The sequence below is a fragment of the Neodiprion virginianus genome, chromosome 5 (genome assembly GCF_021901495.1).
Source record: "Neodiprion virginianus isolate iyNeoVirg1 chromosome 5, iyNeoVirg1.1, whole genome shotgun sequence".
NCBI lineage: Eukaryota > Metazoa > Arthropoda > Insecta > Hymenoptera > Diprionidae > Neodiprion > Neodiprion virginianus.
In genome coordinates, this window is record NC_060881.1 from 5,596,158 (window position 1) to 5,615,673 (window position 19,516).

The window sequence follows — 19,516 nt, forward strand, 5'->3', positions numbered from 1 at the left end:
TTATTGATTATCAGTATCGTTCAAGCTGAATCAAAATTTTAACCATCGTTGGAAAAACTTGTCATATAACGTTGTATGTTATGCATAAAAATCGGTCAGACATTGCAATTAACGTGATTCTTGCATGTGAAAAATCTCGTGTTTAATCTTCCAAAACTGAGCTTAGAGAAACATGTTTGTGACAGTAAAAGTCTGAGAGGTTGATTTTATAATAAAATACGAATACAAAAATTGAAAAAAAAATAATAATAATAACAATAATAATAACAGTAACAATGATAATAATAGTAAGAGAATCAACAACAAACTAGTAATTCAAACAAACCAACAAAAACGTATAGAACTTTATTTTCAACAATTATTTTTGAACCTTCTGAATATAATCTATGTATACTATTAGGAACACCGAAAATATAACTCTGGTATATCAGAAAAAAAAATGAATTGTGAAAAATTATGAAAATGATATGGACCCTATATATATAGAATATTCCACGCATGTATTTTAGCTTTTTTTTATAGACTAGCAAAGAGAACGTGCGAAAAACGATGAGCAAAGTTAAAAAACTATTTGAAACGTGCAAAATTTGTCTCATCTCAAAATTTTGTATAATAATAATATAGTAGCGCGCCGTGTCTGTATTGATAATCGGCGATAACGAAAATCAATAAAAGGATTCGTATTTCATAAGCGTATAACGTTTACGTAGATTTTATTGATATATCATATACAGTAGATGATAGAATACGACCGGCTAAAGGACCAGGAAACAATGTTGGGCGTTTTATTTCAATTTCGTTGAGATGCGGTGTCTCGTGATTGTGACAAGAATAAATTTTGAAATGTAAAATAACCGAACGAATATAAATTACAGGCAACACCCGTGAAATTCATTCGGAACTATCGGTCTGTGGAATCGAAATGATAATTTTTATGTCAAACGAAACTGTTATTGTGTAGATAATTATATGAGGCATATTTTGAGACTATTTAATTACAATATCACCTCTCGGTTTTGGCATCGATCATAAAGCTGCGCGAGAGAAATAGTTTCGTTGCAAGTATATCCAATTGTTAATATCCAGCGTTAACGTTATTATCGAATGTCTTACGGCTGTGCTTTCCAATTTAAAATTCAAAGTCTCCCATTCTTTTTTCGAATCGTTTGATATAACCCAGTCCGAACAATCGTTATTACGTTGAATGATCCTTTTTGAAAAATCACGCGAATCGAGTGAGATCTCATCTGCCTGAGAAAAATTTGGGAGACTTGTGATTTTACAAAATGAGGCATGGATCTAACGGATCCCGTTGAAAAAAAGTAGACAGTTTCGTTCCCCGTTCCAACTTCGTACGATGCGCGTGTCACGCATCGTAATTTCGCGTCGGAATGACGAATTGTAGTAATACGTTGATCACGATTGAGTTTTTTCACGACTCAAAACGCCGAATACCAAGAAGACGACGTAATCAATATAGCCTATACGTATAATCAGCAGATACGATTCATACGCATTGATACCTGTAACGATATTTTACGGGTAAATATGTTAGAGGAAACGAAACATGCAATGCTCTGAGCCTAAGCGTATGCGGTTTCGGAATTAAAAATTGATAATTGTATATAGAATGTATTAAAGTACCTAAAACAATAATAACAATAACATGAATAGTAATGATAATAATAATACTATTAATAATAATAATAATAATAATAATAATATAACGCGTACGAAAGATGTAAGTTATCCTTTCTTGAATCACTTAATAAATAATGACAATATATAACGATATCGATTCATTACGTATCACGTTATTATCTATTCAACAATGATATGTCCATATGCATTGTGAAACACATTCATTAATTTTGTAACGGCTTTATTTTATTTATTGATGGAACTCGTAACTAAAAAAATTCCACCTTCCTCTACAGATTGAAGTCGGTCAGAGGCAGCAGCTGCAATACCGTAATGTATGTTCATAACATTAAGAAGTACATATATGTGCCTGAAAAGAAAATCCGAACAGAAACGACGACACTTGAATTGTCGATGAAAAATAATTTCAGCACGGTTCAGTTCTTTTTTTCTTTTCGCCAAAGTTGGAGGACATACGGGAGGCCAACGGAAGGAATTACATGACGTCATTATTAATTCGATATGTAACGTCACGGATTGCGAGTATGAGAATTTTTTTTAAATGCATATTTATTTATTGGAAAGAAAATTAAAAGCCGTTCACAGTAAAAGTAAGAACGGCTTGAAATGAAATACAAATTTTTAGTTTATAAAGTTTAAAACATGTGTGAAAAGAGTCGTTAACAATATTCAGGGTTATTCGGCATCGAGAATGTTACAGTGACAAAAAATATGATCCTTGTAGTTGATGTTAGGTTTTGATATTTGTCTACATTTTCTAGTCCGTGTCCATATCAACTGATCTTGGTGTTTTGCGATAACCCCAAGGTAACGTGTCTGTCGTATCGGGTAGCAACTGCCGCTTATCGTCGTCAGGATTAAGAGCCAGTTTATTTTGCTCGACAGTATTTACCGCATGGAAATTAGACCGAAAAGTATGTTGCTTGAAACGCCGAGTTTTCATTTCATTCAAACACTCCAAATAGTGCTTAAACTTTACGGTCTTTTTGACGACAGGTTTCGTCACACCCTTGGCTTTTTTTTTATCACGCTCATTTTCAATACGTAAGCAGTACATCTTGCTGCGCAAGCCCACAAACTCTCTTAACAATTTTCCCTTACATTCGTCTTTCATGAGACCTACAACCTTCTTGTTGCCTTGCTTAATGCCATATCTATTCTGAGAATCGTAGTTCGAGGTGTCGAATTTATGGATGTCACGTTTCATGATTTCGTAAATATCTGGACATTTTACCTCATAGATGAGGCTGTCTGTGTCGGTGTATAATAATTTGCAACGATCTGCGAATTGAGATATCATGTAATCGTAGTGAAAATCGTAGAGGTGTGTTTTCGATAGGTCTAACACACAAAACCCAACATATATCGGTTTATCTAGCAAAATTTCCATCTTCCCCAACTCCACAGCAACAAGATCGTCGTCAAACACAGAAACACTGCGAAAATTGGGTTTTGCGATGAGAGCTTCCGCCCCGTATCTCCCTTCCCACTTTGTTACAAGTTTAACGTCCACTCGTTTTCTTACATTTTCCATGGTCTTACCGGCAATCGCATTATTCATGAGTTTGTAAAACTCTTCCTCAAACTTATTTCTAGCGTTCATACGTTTTTCGCTATTCAACTCTATGTATTTTCTTAACCAAGGCGATTGATCGAATTTCAATACTCTGTGAATATTGGTGAGTCGAAGACCATTTCGTAAAGCTTGCTGCAAATTTCGATAATGCAAAATGTACCGAGTCTTGTCGTACAAGGTTGTCAATAACTTGGATTGCTTCGAGCCAGGAGGCTCCCTGTGCTCCGGACACAGAGGTAGGTCACGGTGTTTGTCGTGAATATCTTCGGGGTACTCCAAGTCGACTTCCAGTATGTATCCAACCGACGAGTCATCGGCTACGTTCTGGAAATTTAAATCGCTGGGGTCGGACACCCATTCAAAGCCACCTTCGGGGAGCGGCTGCATCATCGCCCAGCCGTAAAGATTATTGATGTCGTAGTACATGAGATATTTCGAAACTTCGTCCGGGTTGTAGTCCGGCATGTATTTGTTGTTGGCTTTGGCATATCGATTGGAACACTGACTCACGCCACCCCTGATACCTTTTTCAATAAACGTTACCATATCTATATCGGTCATCAAGGGCAATTCAATCTTGGTATATTTAAGCATCGCGTCCCACGTTAGGCCTGGAGCTGTGTAATAGTGAGCTGGATCGAGACCGTAGGCCTCGAGACAACTGTGTCGGAAATTTTCAAAGACATCCGCCAAGAGTAGAACGTCCGTTTTTAGGTATAGGTCGGAGTATTCACCCAATGTTTTGATGTCAAATTCTTTCCAGACTGTTTCCGCATGCTTGTAATCTTCGTCAGAGACGTCGCTACTGTTCAAAACGCTGTAAAATTTCTCCTTCGGTGGTAGCTCGGGTTCGTCAAGCTTTTCCAACGCGTCGAGATATTCGTAGGGAAATACGCCTTTTCGTGTCAGAAGCTTCAGTTTCTCGTCTGTGATAGGAGAAAATTCGCTTTTCACTATTTTGAACTCTTGAAGATTCGACGCCAGTTCCTCCAACGAAAGGTTCATAAATCGGAAAGAGTCGATGAATCGAAGGTTTATTTTATCTCTGCCTTCGATATGTTTTGTAAATGATATGTACCGTTCTTTGGTCAGCGGCAAAAGACTTATACGACCTTCAAAACCCCTGGAAATGTCTTTGATGAGGAAATGAGCGTCGTATCCACTCAGGTTGTGGAAGACGATTGGCACCGTACGGGAATCCTGTCTGTTTAGGTTGCAATCTTTGTCTGCCGGGCCTAGATAATTTCCCGTGAGATGGCAGTGGTCCTTCACTTTTTCCTCCCACCGGATTTCTCTTTCGCAAATGTGGCAAGTTGATGAGTTGTTAAATTCCGCTTTCTGGTCTGCGGTCAGTTCATTTATTCGTATCGGATACCGGAACACTGGCTTAATCTTTTCAACCAACTGTTCAAGCTGTTTCACAAACCATTCGGCAGGCTTCGAATCTTGATGATCACTATTTCGATAGCTACGGTAAAAGGATCGTTCGTCGTCATAATTGCACTTGAAGTAGAATCCTACGTCAAATGGTTCATGATTGTGTATCAATTTGGTTTTGGAAGTACTTTGAACTTGTGGAACTGGCTTCAGAAGGCATTCGAAATCAGCATAAACAATAAACGGCACCTTGTACTTATTCTTTAATTTCTCAAACATGAGAGTATTGCTTCCCGGTTTAGGCAGCACGACCTTGCCCTCATCCAAATTTCCACAAACTGGTTCATGTTGAATCAACTTTTCTTTTGTTCGAAAGTAGCACAGACACCGATCACATATGTATTTTTTTATTTTCTCTTTTGAAACGTCGAAGATCAATCGCGACAGATTTTTGATCCAAACATAATGATATCGGATTTCCACCTCCTCATCGCTTTTCCCATCTTGCTCTACTTCCGATCCTTCATCGAAGTAATAATTTTGTATCATAAGTAAATTTACATGTTTTTCTTTCTTCAGAGTAGTTTTGTGGTGAGGAAGTGCTGTGAACTTTCCGTTCTTCTTTTGCAGATCAAAGAGGTTAATAGAAATATTATTCTGTTTCTCAAAATCCGGAATCTGTATCGGTAGTACGGGGAATTCAATTCCATCGAAGTTCAATTCACGTTCGTATGGTTTGTAGTTATCAACTCGCTGCGCATTACGACACGGATGTAGGGCAGACAACACGGCCCATTTGAAACATTCGTTGTCCGTGTTCTGCACATTGACGCAAGCTGTTTTATTCTTGATAGCTGAGGGTAATTCAATATATGAGCCAACTCGCATAGGATTGTACTTGTTGATGTTAATTCTTAAGTTATCAATCGAACTGAAGGCCCAACCTGAGCCCTGTTCTTCAAACTCTTCCATTTTTTTGAGGGTAGGATCGACTACATTTCTTAAAAACCAATCTTTCAGATCGGTCGTTCGTAGAATCTCTGAATTCTTTGTGTTAAAATATTTATCTTCAAGAGTCATCTCATCGTTTTTCGAAACAAAATATTTGGCAGTCAAAACAGTGTTTACTTTCAAAGCATTCTTTTCTTTCAATGCGGATTCAATCTGCTTTTCAAAAAGTGTCTGTGATTCTTCCATAAAAGCTTTCGTATCCACGTGTTTGAAGTTCACTATCATTCCTGATTGTATGCGACTCTTAAAAGCTACCTCTAAATTACACCACTTGACTCTATTACTACCGTTTTCCAGTAAATTCTCCAGTTGTAATTGTAAGCTTTTAACTTGACTGATTTTCGATAAATACATTTGTTTCTCGGAAATAGTTATCCTCTCTTCATCTAAGTGTGGAGTCAACTCACTCAATAAGTCCTCACAATACCTGATCCACGCTTCCAGTCCACCTGTGGTACGAACCGCTACGGCCTGTTCTATGGACCGTATTCTTTCAGTATAACTTTCAGCAGCCATGATGATACGCTGAATTCAATCACTCAATAAAACGTCTAATCGACCTTTGTTCTTCGCGCGTACTTTGCAGCTCACTCGATATACATATGTCGATATACTGTGACCAAATAATTCAGGTTCAGCCCTTTGATAGCGATGAATTCTTCAAAAATTCCGTTAATTGTTTCTCAAGAATGCATTATTTATCTTAAGAGCATCCGGTAATTATTTTTTCGGTGTATCGCATTCGACGGTCCGCACCTTTGAACTCGAAGTACGCGTTGAAATCCGATATCCGAGTTACGCCGTCTTCAAGTGCGCGATACCTCAATTATGAAAAATCCATAAGGAGGTGATGTTAGAAGCGGTCCGAAATACTTGTATTCTCGTCTTTTCTGCGGGATCTTGAAAGTCAAATTCAAGCTGAAGCCGATGTCGACTTAGTCGATTACAAGATGGAATACGGCGTGCTGAAAGTAATGATCGTGCTCGTTAGCTGATTCGTTCTGATCGCTTTGACGTAGCAGAGTAGAAGAAGCCTTCTTCTCAGATATACAATGTCATTGATTCTTCGCTCACCTTTACAACTGTGCAGTGATTTTTCCTTATTCCCTTTCCCATAGCATCCGAAGAATGCGATTAAGAACACTTTCGAGGACTATCAGCCTAATGACTTGAGCCCCAACGCTCTCACTAATTTTCCGATAGTCGTCCAAATTCCAGGTGTATCGAAACGCCAAATTCAAGGAGGAACAAATCAACTAGCTACAAAGAAATTAGCACACATAGTATGAAAAATATTAATTCGTACGACGCAGCTTATACAATAATGTTATAGTCCGACATAATGATGTCAGAACTTGAGCGTTACGTGTTGGTTTTATCTTTTGTTGGACTTATATGTAAAAGGAACGTTACGAGGAAGTCGAACCACATCGCTGACTCATCCGCGATGACGATCCGACGACGAAGCTTCTATAATGTTCCAATTTCACAGGAAGAACTTTGTTTCCGTACGATGAATCATTGCATCGATTTTCTGGTACGGCGGTACTTGATAAAAATATATTGATAAAATACTTGATAAAATATATATAATATATATATATATATATATATGAAACAATCGAGTGACCTTTGATACACGTAACACATCTTGATTTAACCATATACTGTGTAATTAAAATCGATAAGAATTTTTCAGTAAGAAATTACACTTTCACCGACAAAACGCGTCGCTAAATGCAATGAGACCAATATGCTCATTCAGCTCACTAGTGTCCCCGGTAGGTCGCAGGACACATTAATAACCCTCATTATCAAATTTGGCGGTTAATTTGAAGCACGGTCTTACATACAGGTCCGGAAACTAGTAGGGTGGGGAATTACTCAGATAATGAGGCAAAACCGTGGTTCTCGTCTTCGCCGTCTACAGCGCTGCCCCCTCGGAGAGAGCCAATCACAAATCAGATCCTAACAGCTAATTTTTCGGAATCAAAAATCCTGAATAACGCTCAAAAATGAAGAAAGATGCGAATAAAAAATGATTGAGATGTTTACCAGCATTCCATGGCGGGCGTGATAATTGTTTTATTTTAACGGAATCCTCAAATGTTTAAGTCAATAAAATCCATAAACATCAAGCGAGGGCTCACAACTTTTGAGACAGTTTGAGATCTTGTGTAGATGATCCACCGTTCACACACTTTACACTGAGTTATGAATTGTTAAAAACTTCGATGAGCAGGTTATCTTATCGGTGTATATCGATATTTATCATACCCCGGGCCAATGGCGCCCCTAGCGGATAGATAGGAAACAAGACCGTGTGCCTCACTAACGGTGACACCCGCTACCACTCAAAAGTGCCGGAGTTACCAGACCTGTATGTAAGACCGTGATTTGAAGTCAATTTTTTTTTACAAACAACACATTGCGGGTAAAAAAAAGTATTTGGCAATACAACGGTACGTTTATACAGTAAAATACGCAATGTACGATAGAGCATAGAGTACACGAGTAAGAAAAATATATTGAACGTATAAGCTGTTTCAAAAACAATAACCAAAAGTATTAACGTTGTTCACCTTACGTTCAGGACTCAAAATAGTTACACCGTTCACGGTGCTCGCAATATTCACACTTGTTACGAAGACCAATCAGTTTACACCGTTTTTAACATCTTACGTACCGTGTCTAAGCTCTTTGGCCAATAAACTTTCCAACTTTTGTGTTAGTTGGAGCTTCGTTTGATTTTTTAAACACCTGTTTCTCTTCGCGAAAACCGTGCCTCCCAATAGCGCCGTATTCGGCTAAATAATATCACGATCGATCGATTACTTTCCGTAGAACATGAACTAAAAGTGCTTCACTTCTCTGATAGAATTTCTTCCGGTTCTTTGGATATATTTAGTTGCATGAATTATACATCTTATCACAGCTTTTTAAGTAAGCTTTCCGTGCAAGCGCTGCTCTAAAATCATTTTCTTCCTCATGCCTGAGCCCATGAGTGTTGATCAGCGTAGATTATCACCAATATTAAGAATAGTTTGTGATTCGCACAACCAACGTTATTTTCGATATTGAAATTTTCTGGCACTCTGCACGGCAATTAAATGTTAAACCAAAACCGTTCTGCACAAATATCCACGCGTTAATATAACGCGTCGTGTCCGCTTTGTTAACAAGTGATAACGAAAATCGATAAGATGATTCGTATTTCATGAATGTAAAACATTTACCTGAATGTTATAAAAATATCGTATATAGTAGATGATAGAATACGAACGGCTAAAGGACCAGGAAACAATGTTAGGCGTTTTATTTCAATTTCGTTGATATGCGGTGTCTCGTGATTGTGACAAGAATAAATTTTGAAATGTAAAATAACCGAACGAATATAAATTACAGGCAACACCCGTGAAATTCATTCGGAACTATCGGTCTGTGGAATCGAAATGATAATTTTTATGTCAAACGAAACTGTGATTGTGTAGATAATTATATGAGGCATATTTTGAGACTATTTAATTACAATATCACCTCTCGGTTTTGGCATCGATCATAAAGCTGCGCGAGAGAAATAGTTTCGTTGCAAGTATATCCAATTGTTAACATCCAGCGTTAACGTTATTATCGAATGTCTTACGGCTGTGCTTTCCAATTTAAAATTCAAAGTCTCCCATTCTTTTTTCGAATCGTTTGATATAACCCAGTCCGAACAATCGTTATTACGTTGAATGATCCTTTTTGAAAAATCACGCGAATCGAGTGAGATCTCATCTGCCTGAGAAAAATTTGGGAGACTTGTGATTTTACAAAATGAGGCATGGATCTAACGGATCCCGTTGAAAAAAAGTAGACAGTTTCGTTCCCCGTTCCAACTTCGTACGATGCGCGTGTCACGCATCGTAATTTCGCGTCGGAATGACGAATTGTAGTAATACGTTGATCACGATTGAGTTTTTTCACGACTCAAAACGCCGAATACCAAGAAGACGACGTAATCAATATAGCCTATACGTATAATCAGCAGATACGATTCATACGCATTGATACCTGTAACAATATTTTACGGGCAAATATGTTAGAGGAAACGAAACATGCAATGCTCTGAGCCTAAGCGTATGCGGTTTTGGTATGAAAAATTGATTGTCGTATATGGAATGTATTGGGCTACCTAAAAGATTGATAATAATCTAGATCCGGAAGATGATGGGTAAATGTAAGAATAAAGAGCGTGGTTAATTAAACCTTGGTGTAAATTTAGCAATATTTTTTTTTATTTAAAATATTTTGTATACTTAGATGTATAGGTACATAAAATGTGTATAAATTTTTGTGTTGCTCCATTTGGGGAAAAAAAAATAATTAAAAAAAAAACAAAAAACTCGTGTACATCTACCGTAAGGAATTATTGTATACATAGTGTAACGGTGTATAATAGTAAAATTATTATTACGGTGACGGAGGAGAAAAAAAGAGCCTCGCGCTAATGAAAAAGCCACAAATCGTAGAATTCACAGCTTCGTACACAAGAAGCAGATAAAATATAATAATAAATATATTATCATAGTGTATAGTCGAGATTTACGTAACTAGGACGAAAAGAAAAACAATGAAACGAAAGAAAAAAAAAATAAAAAAAATTTACAATTGAGAAATCTCCAAGCGAGGAGAAAAAACAAATTTTTCGATACAACCGTGTTACATTATTATTCATTCAACAATGGTACGTTTATGAATTTATATGGTGAAAGAATTTCATCTCCTTGCGTTTCAAGCATCATATCATACGTATCAGCTTTGCAAGTAAACTACAGTTTTTCATCATCCAAGTTTATTATCTACGGTAAATAATTTCTCCCCGATACAACCGCACTGCGTTGTCATAAGTTATTGGCGAGCAGTTGTTTTTAATTACGACTCCAATTAATGAGACGATCAGACCAACATGACCGAGGATGTCGAACCAGCCGGTGAAAATAGGTTTTGTACATTGTTATCGTTGCACCCGTAGTGCGTATTATTCGTTTACAATTTCTCGCTTTATATAATTTTTTTCTAGAATTCAGTTGTAGCTTTCCATTGTTTTCTTGTTTTTCAAATGCTTTTCACGAACTCGACGAGATCAACCTCGGCCGATCCTCCCACGCACGCCGCGTGCAAAATACGAGTAATATATGCAAATTAGCAAGGATATTGTATTGAAATTGGCTTTCGAATGTTACACAGAATTTTCGATCTCCACGCGGTATTTTCTTCGATCGATTTATGTCAGTCGAGTTACATTTACACCCTGTAGCCTCTTCGGTCGTCGTTCCTGATCGAGTTCGCCAAACACAGGGCGAATATTATTCCGACCAACTGAAAAAGGAAAGTATAAAAAACATTCGTTAATTAAGCACAGAAACATAAGTGAACCTCGTTTTTCACTCTAAGATATGATAACAATTTCTAACGAAATAATTCCAAAAATCTTACCTCAGTTGCAGCAACGCCGATGGCAATTCCGCCAATGATCTTTGCGAAGCTGCCGAAGAATTCCTCCAGAGAGTCGAGACAACCTTTTTGGTATACCGTTGACGATGATACGCAATTGGCATTCTCAGCATTTCCGCAGCAACTCCAGGGGATGGCGGTGCTGTTGGTGAAGTAGGAACGATTGGTGTAGTCCTCGGATGAAGCTATTCCGCAGCAATTCAACTGCGATAGAAAGTGAGGAAATTGCGTTATCGATTGGTCCGAGTATCGCTGCATCTCGTTTCAAATATCGCCTGTGAATTGTAAATTTTTTTTTTTCGGGACTCACATTGCTCTGTACCACGTCGATAACGGCCTTTTCATTTTCGCTGGACCAGTATTTCGCGAATAAGTCTTTGTAAGTGGTGGCGATGTCCTGTGTCCACTCGTCGGTACCGACATCCTTGTATATGAGGAAGGCCCATACACCGATGGCGATTTGGATGATCAGGATAGCGAGAAGGAAGACGGCGAACTGGAATGTAATCGCGTTGGTTAGCCGGAGTCGGACGAAGCCTTCTTCGAGGATGTACGATATTATTCACTCTTTATACTCACCGTTACAACCATGCAGTGATTCTCCCTTATTGTTCCGCAGCATCCGAAGAATGCGATTACGAATATTATCGAGCCGAGGATTATCAGCGCGATTGCTGGAGCTCCGACGGTTTCGCTAATTTTTTGGTAGTCGTCCAATTCCAGATGTATCCAAACGCCAAATCCAAGAAGGACTAAACCGACCAGCTGTGAAAGAATTAAGGTACAGAGTGTGAGTATTGTTCATTCTTACGACGTTACTTGTATGATTACGTTGTGGTCAGGAATACCGAGGTTGGAACTTAGGGCATTTCGTAATGATTTTATTTTTCCTTGGACTTGTAACTCAAGGGAAACCGCATCGTCCGCCTGCAAGGGACGATTACTGATCCAGATCGGTTGTTCGTTGAAAGTGCGGCTGACTCACAGCCGTTGGTGATAACGAACCGTGATATCTCTAAAACGCTGTAAGCCCCCTGGTAACGGTTCAACCAAAGGCGAATACACGCGAACTCATAATCACTTCAACACGAATTACGACAAAATCGGGCATAATGCATTTACTGTTCGCGATCGTCGAGGAATTCCGAATCAACGAGACCTCCGAATCTGTCGAAAATTCTGGATTAACAGCGCAAAGACGTGAAAAGTCCTGATTAAATGTGCGAAGAATCGCGACGAAGGACTCTAGCAGCAGCATCGGCATCGCCTGCAATCGCATAACGGATCACGGTTTGCCAATTCGTACGGTTATGCGATAAGCCCTGACAGATAAGCCGCATATTCGCGTTACTCACATGTTTACGAGCCACTCGAAACGGGCTTTCGATACGTAACTATATGTAGAATAATCGGACGACCATCGTTTCCAGGCAAGGTGCCTGCCGAAGCTTGCAGTGTTCGAATTTGGATACATTGTCAAAATTTTATCAACCTCATTACAATGTCACGCGCATTCCACGATGCTTGAGATCATTTTTTGCCAAAAAATCGCGGAGCGGTGAAATGTTTCTCGGCTTGCATCATGATGCAACTCTTGGTTTTCTAAGGAGACGTGAAACTGAAATTAGCAGCCAGCGTTATCATCCAAACGCGTTAAATTCTTTGGAAACACAAAAATCCAGTTCAGTCTTCTCCTCATAATTATATAAAAGTATCGGAGGTTCAAAACATTTCAAAAAATTTTAATTATCAGTCTTGACTACCTCATTCAAAGGAACATTAAAGAACGTTCGATTTTTAACCCTGGCCGTTAGCTTCAGCTTCGTCGAGACGACGGGCACTGTTAACGGATGATAACCACTTCCTGGAATGAAAATATAATCTGGTATTTTTTTTTAACTTAGTGTGAGTGAACCGAGAGTGTTTCAACGGTCTCTGCCTCGAATTCGAGCGTCGAAAATTTTCGATTATTTTATCTATCATTAGCGTTGCTCAAGATAAGAAATTATCGTCGCCTGGACTGAGTAAGTAGCTGACAAAAAGCCCCGTTCCGAGTACACGCAGTATAATGCAGATAACTCGTTTCATAAGGGGAAAAAAAAAAAATGATTGCAAAGTATACTTTGAGGCCCAGTTTATTATACGACTATAAATCCGATTTCCGATTCTATTTCTTTCGGAAACATTTTTTAAATATCGTATAAGCGCCTGAAGTCCCAAAAAATAGTCAGCGTGCTTGTGCTTCTGTATGGGAAATGAGAAGATGGGTAAAATCGTGGATTATGCAACGGTGCAAATAATCACGCACGCAGCCATGACAAAGGCCTTCTTATCGTCGACGTACCGTACGACGCCATGTTTCGTCGTTCTCGCATTGGCAAACATAAGGCTGTACGGTGATGTTATCGTTTATTTGAAGAGTCGTAACCGGCTGAAAGATACCGGCTCGATACTTTTCGGAAAAAAATAAACTGGCCGTGCATTATACATCGTCTCGTGCGTTCCTCGCGGATCACGGTTCGCGAATATGCCGGCAAACCGACAACGCGGCGTTGAATCTACCGGTAACGAAAATTTTCATATAAATTTAGCACCGTGACTGTACGAGTGTCGTGGGTACCTATATATGCCATGCAACATTTGAGCCGGTATTCAAGGATGAAAGAATCTCACGAGCATAGGAGATGCCGGGATCCGCGGCTTTGAGCTTCTTGCGTAATGCTCCTATTAATATACTTTATTATCGATGTATCCACGCCGAGGTAAAAGGAAAATGCTACGAAGTTTAATTCGTTCGACGAGCTGAGGCGAATGTTGCGAAGAAGAACGAAGCGACAAAAGATGGTATTTTATTGTAACGGATTACGGCCTCAATGAAATCCAGTTTTGCCTCGTTTCCAAGGACTTGGACGCAAATCATTCGCTCGTCCGGAAATTCTCCTTGGCGATGAGCAATCGGTGTTATCTATACAGTCACGGTTTTTTTCCACTCACTCGTAGAGAGGAAACAGCGTACGCTTAAATTTGTTTCAATGCGATATCATCGCGATCGTAAGAAAAGATGTAATCGAAAATGAATTACTTTCAACGAAATATCTTAGCGCCTTTCCGGGCAAACGTCAAAACTGCTCGTCAACAATCGGGAGCTTATCTAATGTCGTTAATACCAGCCGGAACTCGAGTTTCAGGGAAAATAACTACATATACGTTTTCCGAAGAGCGGTGCAATGTCGGTATTGCCGGTCTGTCCCACCGGTGAAAGGAATTTTCATTTCTAACGGAGGATCGAACGGTGAAAGCGAAAGGCGATACTTGGTATTCGTTGTCAGTCTCAATCACACCGACGCTTCGGAATTTAACTTCTTAGTTTAAGCGATTCCCGAATGGATCTGCAAGGTCTTCACGGGCGGTTCGGTTAGCCTTGGAAGACGATTTACGGAGAGTCCAAGGTGCGACGGTTCTGAGCCCATATCGGGAAACTACGTAAGATAATACCGAGTGAATGTTGTCATCATATGGAAAAACCCACGCTGAGTCAATTTCACCACGAACCTTAACCCCGCACAGCTTGTGTCCGCGAGTGGAGTAAGAATTACACAAGTCTACGTTGATTTTTTTTTTTTTTTTTTGTTTCAAATTTATTCTACCGAAGTGTTAATATTCGTAAAAGTAGTCCTGAATTTAATGTAAAACGACATTCATACGATATACACCACCTCACATTCTGAAAATATTTATCTCGATAGAGTCACTGTGAGAAAAGCATCTCTCCATGTATAACGTGAATAAGAGAGAATCATGACATGATGCGTAAAAACAAAGTTGATATTCTGAATCGGCAGACCAAAGTCTATATATGTCTATTCATTCTATCGTGTACAATTATACAGAAAAATTTTTCCATCGCGGATCACAGTTACAGGCCTGAAGTGTCGACGCGTGAAACTTGATCGCATTTAACTATCCGCAAGTACACTTTTAGCCCGTAATTAGCGACGACAATTTCTCATGGGAGCTAACACTGATCTCCTCTTATCGCCTAGCTGTACCCTTAGCTATTATCACGCGGCTATCCGTCAACAAAGGTGACAATTTATGTATCCGTAGGTGATTAGATTTACGATCTGTGCCTCAACAGTTCGGTAAACATCGTTGACTCATCCGTAATGACGATCCGACGACGAAGCTTCGATAATGTTCCGATTTCACAGGGGGAACTTTGTTTGCGTACGATGAATCGTTGCATCGATTCTCGGGTAGAGCGGCACTTACCGAGAATATAAAGTTGAAGAGGAAAAGTAGCCATCTTATGCACTCACACGCGCAACTCATCTTGACTTAACAATATATCGCGCTATTGAAAACCGAGAAGAATTTTTCTTGTAGAAAACACGTTGCGAAACGTTTCAACTTCGTACGCGTACCGGAGCCAACTGATCAACGGCGACGTTCACTCTTGGCTTTTGGCTCTTGCCTCTAGAATTCTGGCTAACGCAACCACTGCTTTGATATACGAAGCAAATTGCCCGAAGCAAACCGAGCTAACAGCTAGCCGAACGATTCACCCAACAGCCGGGGAATAACTGATTCTCCGCTACCATCCACTCTCAATATTTACAACATTACCCCCACATAGTTTCACAGTGAACGACGTCACGTGTACAAGAAAAAGTCCAATCGTACCCCATGCGCTTCTCAATCCCATGTACATCGTGCAGACCACAACACGACGTCAAATATCTACTGTCGCTTGCGATACGTTATCAAATAACAAAGAAAATCCTTTCCGATTACAGGAAAACCGTAACCAGTCAGAGTCCAAGGAGTCAAGTATAATAACAACTTTACCACGACGTGGCAACGCTTACAATTCACGGATACCAATAACACGTAATGGTATAAAATTACAAGATCGCGAATAACGAAGGTGGGTTGACGGCGGATGATCCATGCTGTGGGTACCATTGGTCCAAAGAAATCGTTTCGCCGCACGATCTTTGGTTCCAATGATTTTAGGTGATGATCGCGGCGTCATGTCGGAGGCGGAATGTTCTCATTCGGCCCACTGTACGCGGCTCTTATAATGGGGTGACGTCAGGGATTTTTTATTTAGCTAGAACGCGATGGCAGAGTTGGACGTGAGGCCGCCGCAGATCGGTCCGGCAACGCTGCGGCTGCCGATCCCCACTGAAATCCATAGAGAGACCAGTGTTCGAGGTGTGTACAAGGCACTTATTGCGCCGTTGCTCGGGTTCGTTCAATTGTAACGCATCCGTACACATACGCGGTTGGTTCGTAACCATTGCATGTTCGACCTAGGCACGAAAGAGAGGGACACACTCGTCATAGCCCTCCTCCTACGACGTGGCAGACAAGTGAGACCAGTTTGCGCTCGAGGTTAAACCGATGTCTCCTTTTCTCTCCCGTTCCATCCACCATTGTTGACTTTGCGTGAGAGAGAGAGAGAGAGAGAGAGAGAGAGAGAGAGAGAGAGAGAGAGAGAGAGAGAGAGAGAGAGAGAGAGAGAGAGAGAGAGAGAGAGAGAGAGAGAGAGAGAGAGAAGTCGTCACGGACCGAGTCTCGGGACACGATCTACTGGAGTAACTCTAGAGACCAGGTATACAGTTTCCTTGGATCCGGGACCAGCGGGATTCTGAGAACCTGTTGTACTACCTGCAGCCTCTTTCTCTCTACCTAGGCGAAGAAGAGCTGTAGAAGTTTCTTCTCAGTCACATGCATCGCGGGATGATGTGATAATTTCAATAGTTTCGATGACTTCCCGTCAGATCCTACTTCGATGGAATCGATTGGTCGGATCAGCGGGCGGGTTTTAATATACTCAAGGATTGGGTGGATGACAGATTTCTCCTCACTGACTTTGAACGACTTCGTGCGCATGGGTTCAATCGTGGTTTCTAATCTATTTCTCGCTAAGAGCAACGACGTGTGTACGAGAATTGAATTCAATACAATTTCTTCGAGGAAATAATTTTCGTTCACCGAACGTTGGAAATTAACGCTGTAAAACTACGTTTCCGTGGAAATTAAATAATCTTTATTTTAATCAGGAATTTAATACAATTTTCGTTAGGTCTTGACCGTAAAGGTATTTCGTATGAAAGAGCTTATTGAGGAATAAGCAATTCAATTCGTTCACGAAATAGTATTTCTTATTTGAATCGTAAGATAAGCTGCTCGTTTACTGTACGCAAAGCGTCGAGTGTATCGGTAAAGCTCGTATACGTGATAATGTTGATAGAAATCAAGGTAAAAAAAGGCAGGAAACTTAATTCGATTAGATACTGCTATCTCAAAAATAGACTGTCGCTTGAAGGAAAAACCAAGAACTTGTACTGAAATTTTCATCGGTAGTTACTTGTCAGAGAAACGAAGTGCGTTGTTTTTTTTTTAGATACAGCAAACCGAGATTAGTTTTTTTTTTCTTTTTACTTCTTTGTTTTCAACAAATACTTCGTCAACTTAATTAATCCACTTGTTTTCGCGTAGGCTGAATAAAGTTGATTATTTGTTGTTGCACCGTTAAGGCGTCTTAATTATCATTGACGATGCTTGAACCAGGGCCAAGTTCGTGTACCAAAAGTAAGTGAATACACAAAGTAAGTGAATTTTCATGACTAATGGTGGTCCGAAAAGAAGATGATGTGGATAAGGAAAGATATTCAAATCTTCCTCATCTGCGTCTCGACCGAACGACGCGACGGAGTAAACACAACGTGCAGGTTCGAGAAATCGATACCCATGGCGCGACTCTTTATTGCCCATGCTGGAGGGTTAAACAACCAATTTCTCGGTCCAGACGTGACGCACTAGTTTTCCTCCAGACGAGGTTGGCGCCAGAATTTTCTGAAAGGGGTTGTCCGGACGGATCGAAGAAACCGGGGCCATGCCGTTCAGCTTTTGCAGGCTTCGTGGCAAAGTATCATGAAATAAATCGTACAATTTGAAAACCGACTTTGAAGGATCTGGCTTTTCGAAATATAAACTCGTTTACTTCGTTACGATTTACCAAGTGAATTTCAGGCGATACCGAGGCTGCGAATCAACGATTCTTCCTGACATCCGTTATTAAAGTATGTAAAACGCTACCAACTTCAACCTCGTAAGAGTTTATCCTCGAAGTTCAAGCCGCCGAACCAGCCTTCAAACGGCGAACAATTATTGCCGCCTTTTTTATAACTAATGAACCGTAACCGCGGAGGAACTTTCGGTAAAAAAAAGCGGCGTCGACTTCCGCCCGTACACCCCGGATGAAAAAATGCGGTATCTAAAGCGTCGATTTTCCGCAGACGATTTGGTCTCTGAGTTACCCGAGTTATCGTACACTTTTCAGCGTCTCAACTTCTCAGAGATGAAAAGAACCTCTGCAGGTAGTCAGCACCGCATTGTTCGGACCAGGTAGAGTCGGCTAGTCGGAATGCGAAGGGGCAAACAGGTTTCCCTTCGAAAATAACGCCGGCTGAACGTTACGGTGCAGCTGCATCCTCGCCGTTACGTCACGGCGAAATAAATAAATAAATAAATGAAAATGCAGAAGTGGGGAGGGATTTCATACAAACAAATTCCAATTTAGACGCAATTTTTGAGTTAGCTAAAAACCGTCGCCTATCTTAAGCAGATAAAACCAGTTTACGCGAGGCTGATGACTTAATTTCGAATGCGAGATTTGTTGGCTTTGAATCGCGTATCAAAGTTACAAGAAACTCGATGATACATCGGAGTGTCTCCGCTTCTGTAACAGCTTGCGATGTTTGCAGATGATATTAATTCGTCTAATAAGGTGTAAAGTAATCAGTTTGTAATAACTCACGACAAAGACAAAGTTGAATATGAAGAGGAGGTACTTGATACACGATATTCCGCAGCTCATGTTTGCTTCTGTTCCGTTACTTTCTTTCACAATTCAACGATGCAGCAGCGATTCTCCGCCGGTGTTCTTCAAGCCTCACTTTCGAAACTCTGGTTGTTCTCGGCTGCGATATCCTTGACGTGTCGGTTCTCGATAATTATTGGAGGGGTATACGGTGTTCGGTCTGACTATGAAGGCTCCGCTCTGCTCCCTGTCGGCTTCGCACTGTGGCACAGATTCGACTGACTCCAAGCCCGCTCTACGCTTCGGTGTAAAGCAGGCGCCCCCCTGTCCCAGGAGCTTTTATCTATCACTCGACACTCGAGATAGTAGAAAAGAGATAGGGACCAGTTGTACTTGGTCGATTGCGAATGAATTTTCGTCGCGCTTTTCCGACGGTTGAAGAAAGGAGTATCGCAAGTTTGTTAAAGAAAACGAATATAAGCGAAGGGCCAGTTTGAACTGGGAAATTCACCCTCTGAAGGTCCGAGGAAAAAATCACGCTTGTCATGCCCCGAATGGCACGC

The 19,516-nt window shown here is 40.3% G+C and overlaps 2 protein-coding genes across 3 annotated transcripts; both read right to left on the reverse strand.

Annotated features, from left to right (window-relative positions):
• Nucleotides 1-527: 527 nt before the first annotated feature.
• Nucleotides 528-7,811, reverse strand: LOC124304761 (uncharacterized). Its single transcript, XM_046763375.1, has 5 exons — nucleotides 7,682-7,811; nucleotides 6,701-6,886; nucleotides 6,115-6,591; nucleotides 3,074-5,940; nucleotides 528-755 (listed from the first exon to the last, which is right to left on the reverse strand). Exons 3-5 carry the CDS (start codon nucleotides 6,140-6,142, stop codon nucleotides 714-716), a joined length of 2,937 nt encoding a protein of 978 aa, XP_046619331.1. The 5' UTR covers nucleotides 6,143-6,591; nucleotides 6,701-6,886; nucleotides 7,682-7,811; the 3' UTR covers nucleotides 528-713.
• A 2,070-nt stretch (nucleotides 7,812-9,881) lies between these two features.
• On the reverse strand, nucleotides 9,882-19,315 carry LOC124305335 (CD63 antigen-like). Of its 2 annotated transcripts, none has more exons than XM_046764638.1 (5): nucleotides 18,951-19,315; nucleotides 11,702-11,887; nucleotides 11,433-11,618; nucleotides 11,105-11,326; nucleotides 9,882-10,987 (listed from the first exon to the last, which is right to left on the reverse strand). In XM_046764638.1, exons 1-5 carry the CDS (start codon nucleotides 19,008-19,010, stop codon nucleotides 10,913-10,915), a joined length of 729 nt encoding a protein of 242 aa, XP_046620594.1. In that variant the 5' UTR covers nucleotides 19,011-19,315; the 3' UTR covers nucleotides 9,882-10,912. The 2 variants fall into 2 exon arrangements, with proteins under 2 accessions (XP_046620594.1, XP_046620595.1); XM_046764639.1 differs by lacking the exon at nucleotides 18,951-19,315 and adding an exon at nucleotides 15,395-15,723.
• Nucleotides 19,316-19,516: the final 201 nt, after the last annotated feature.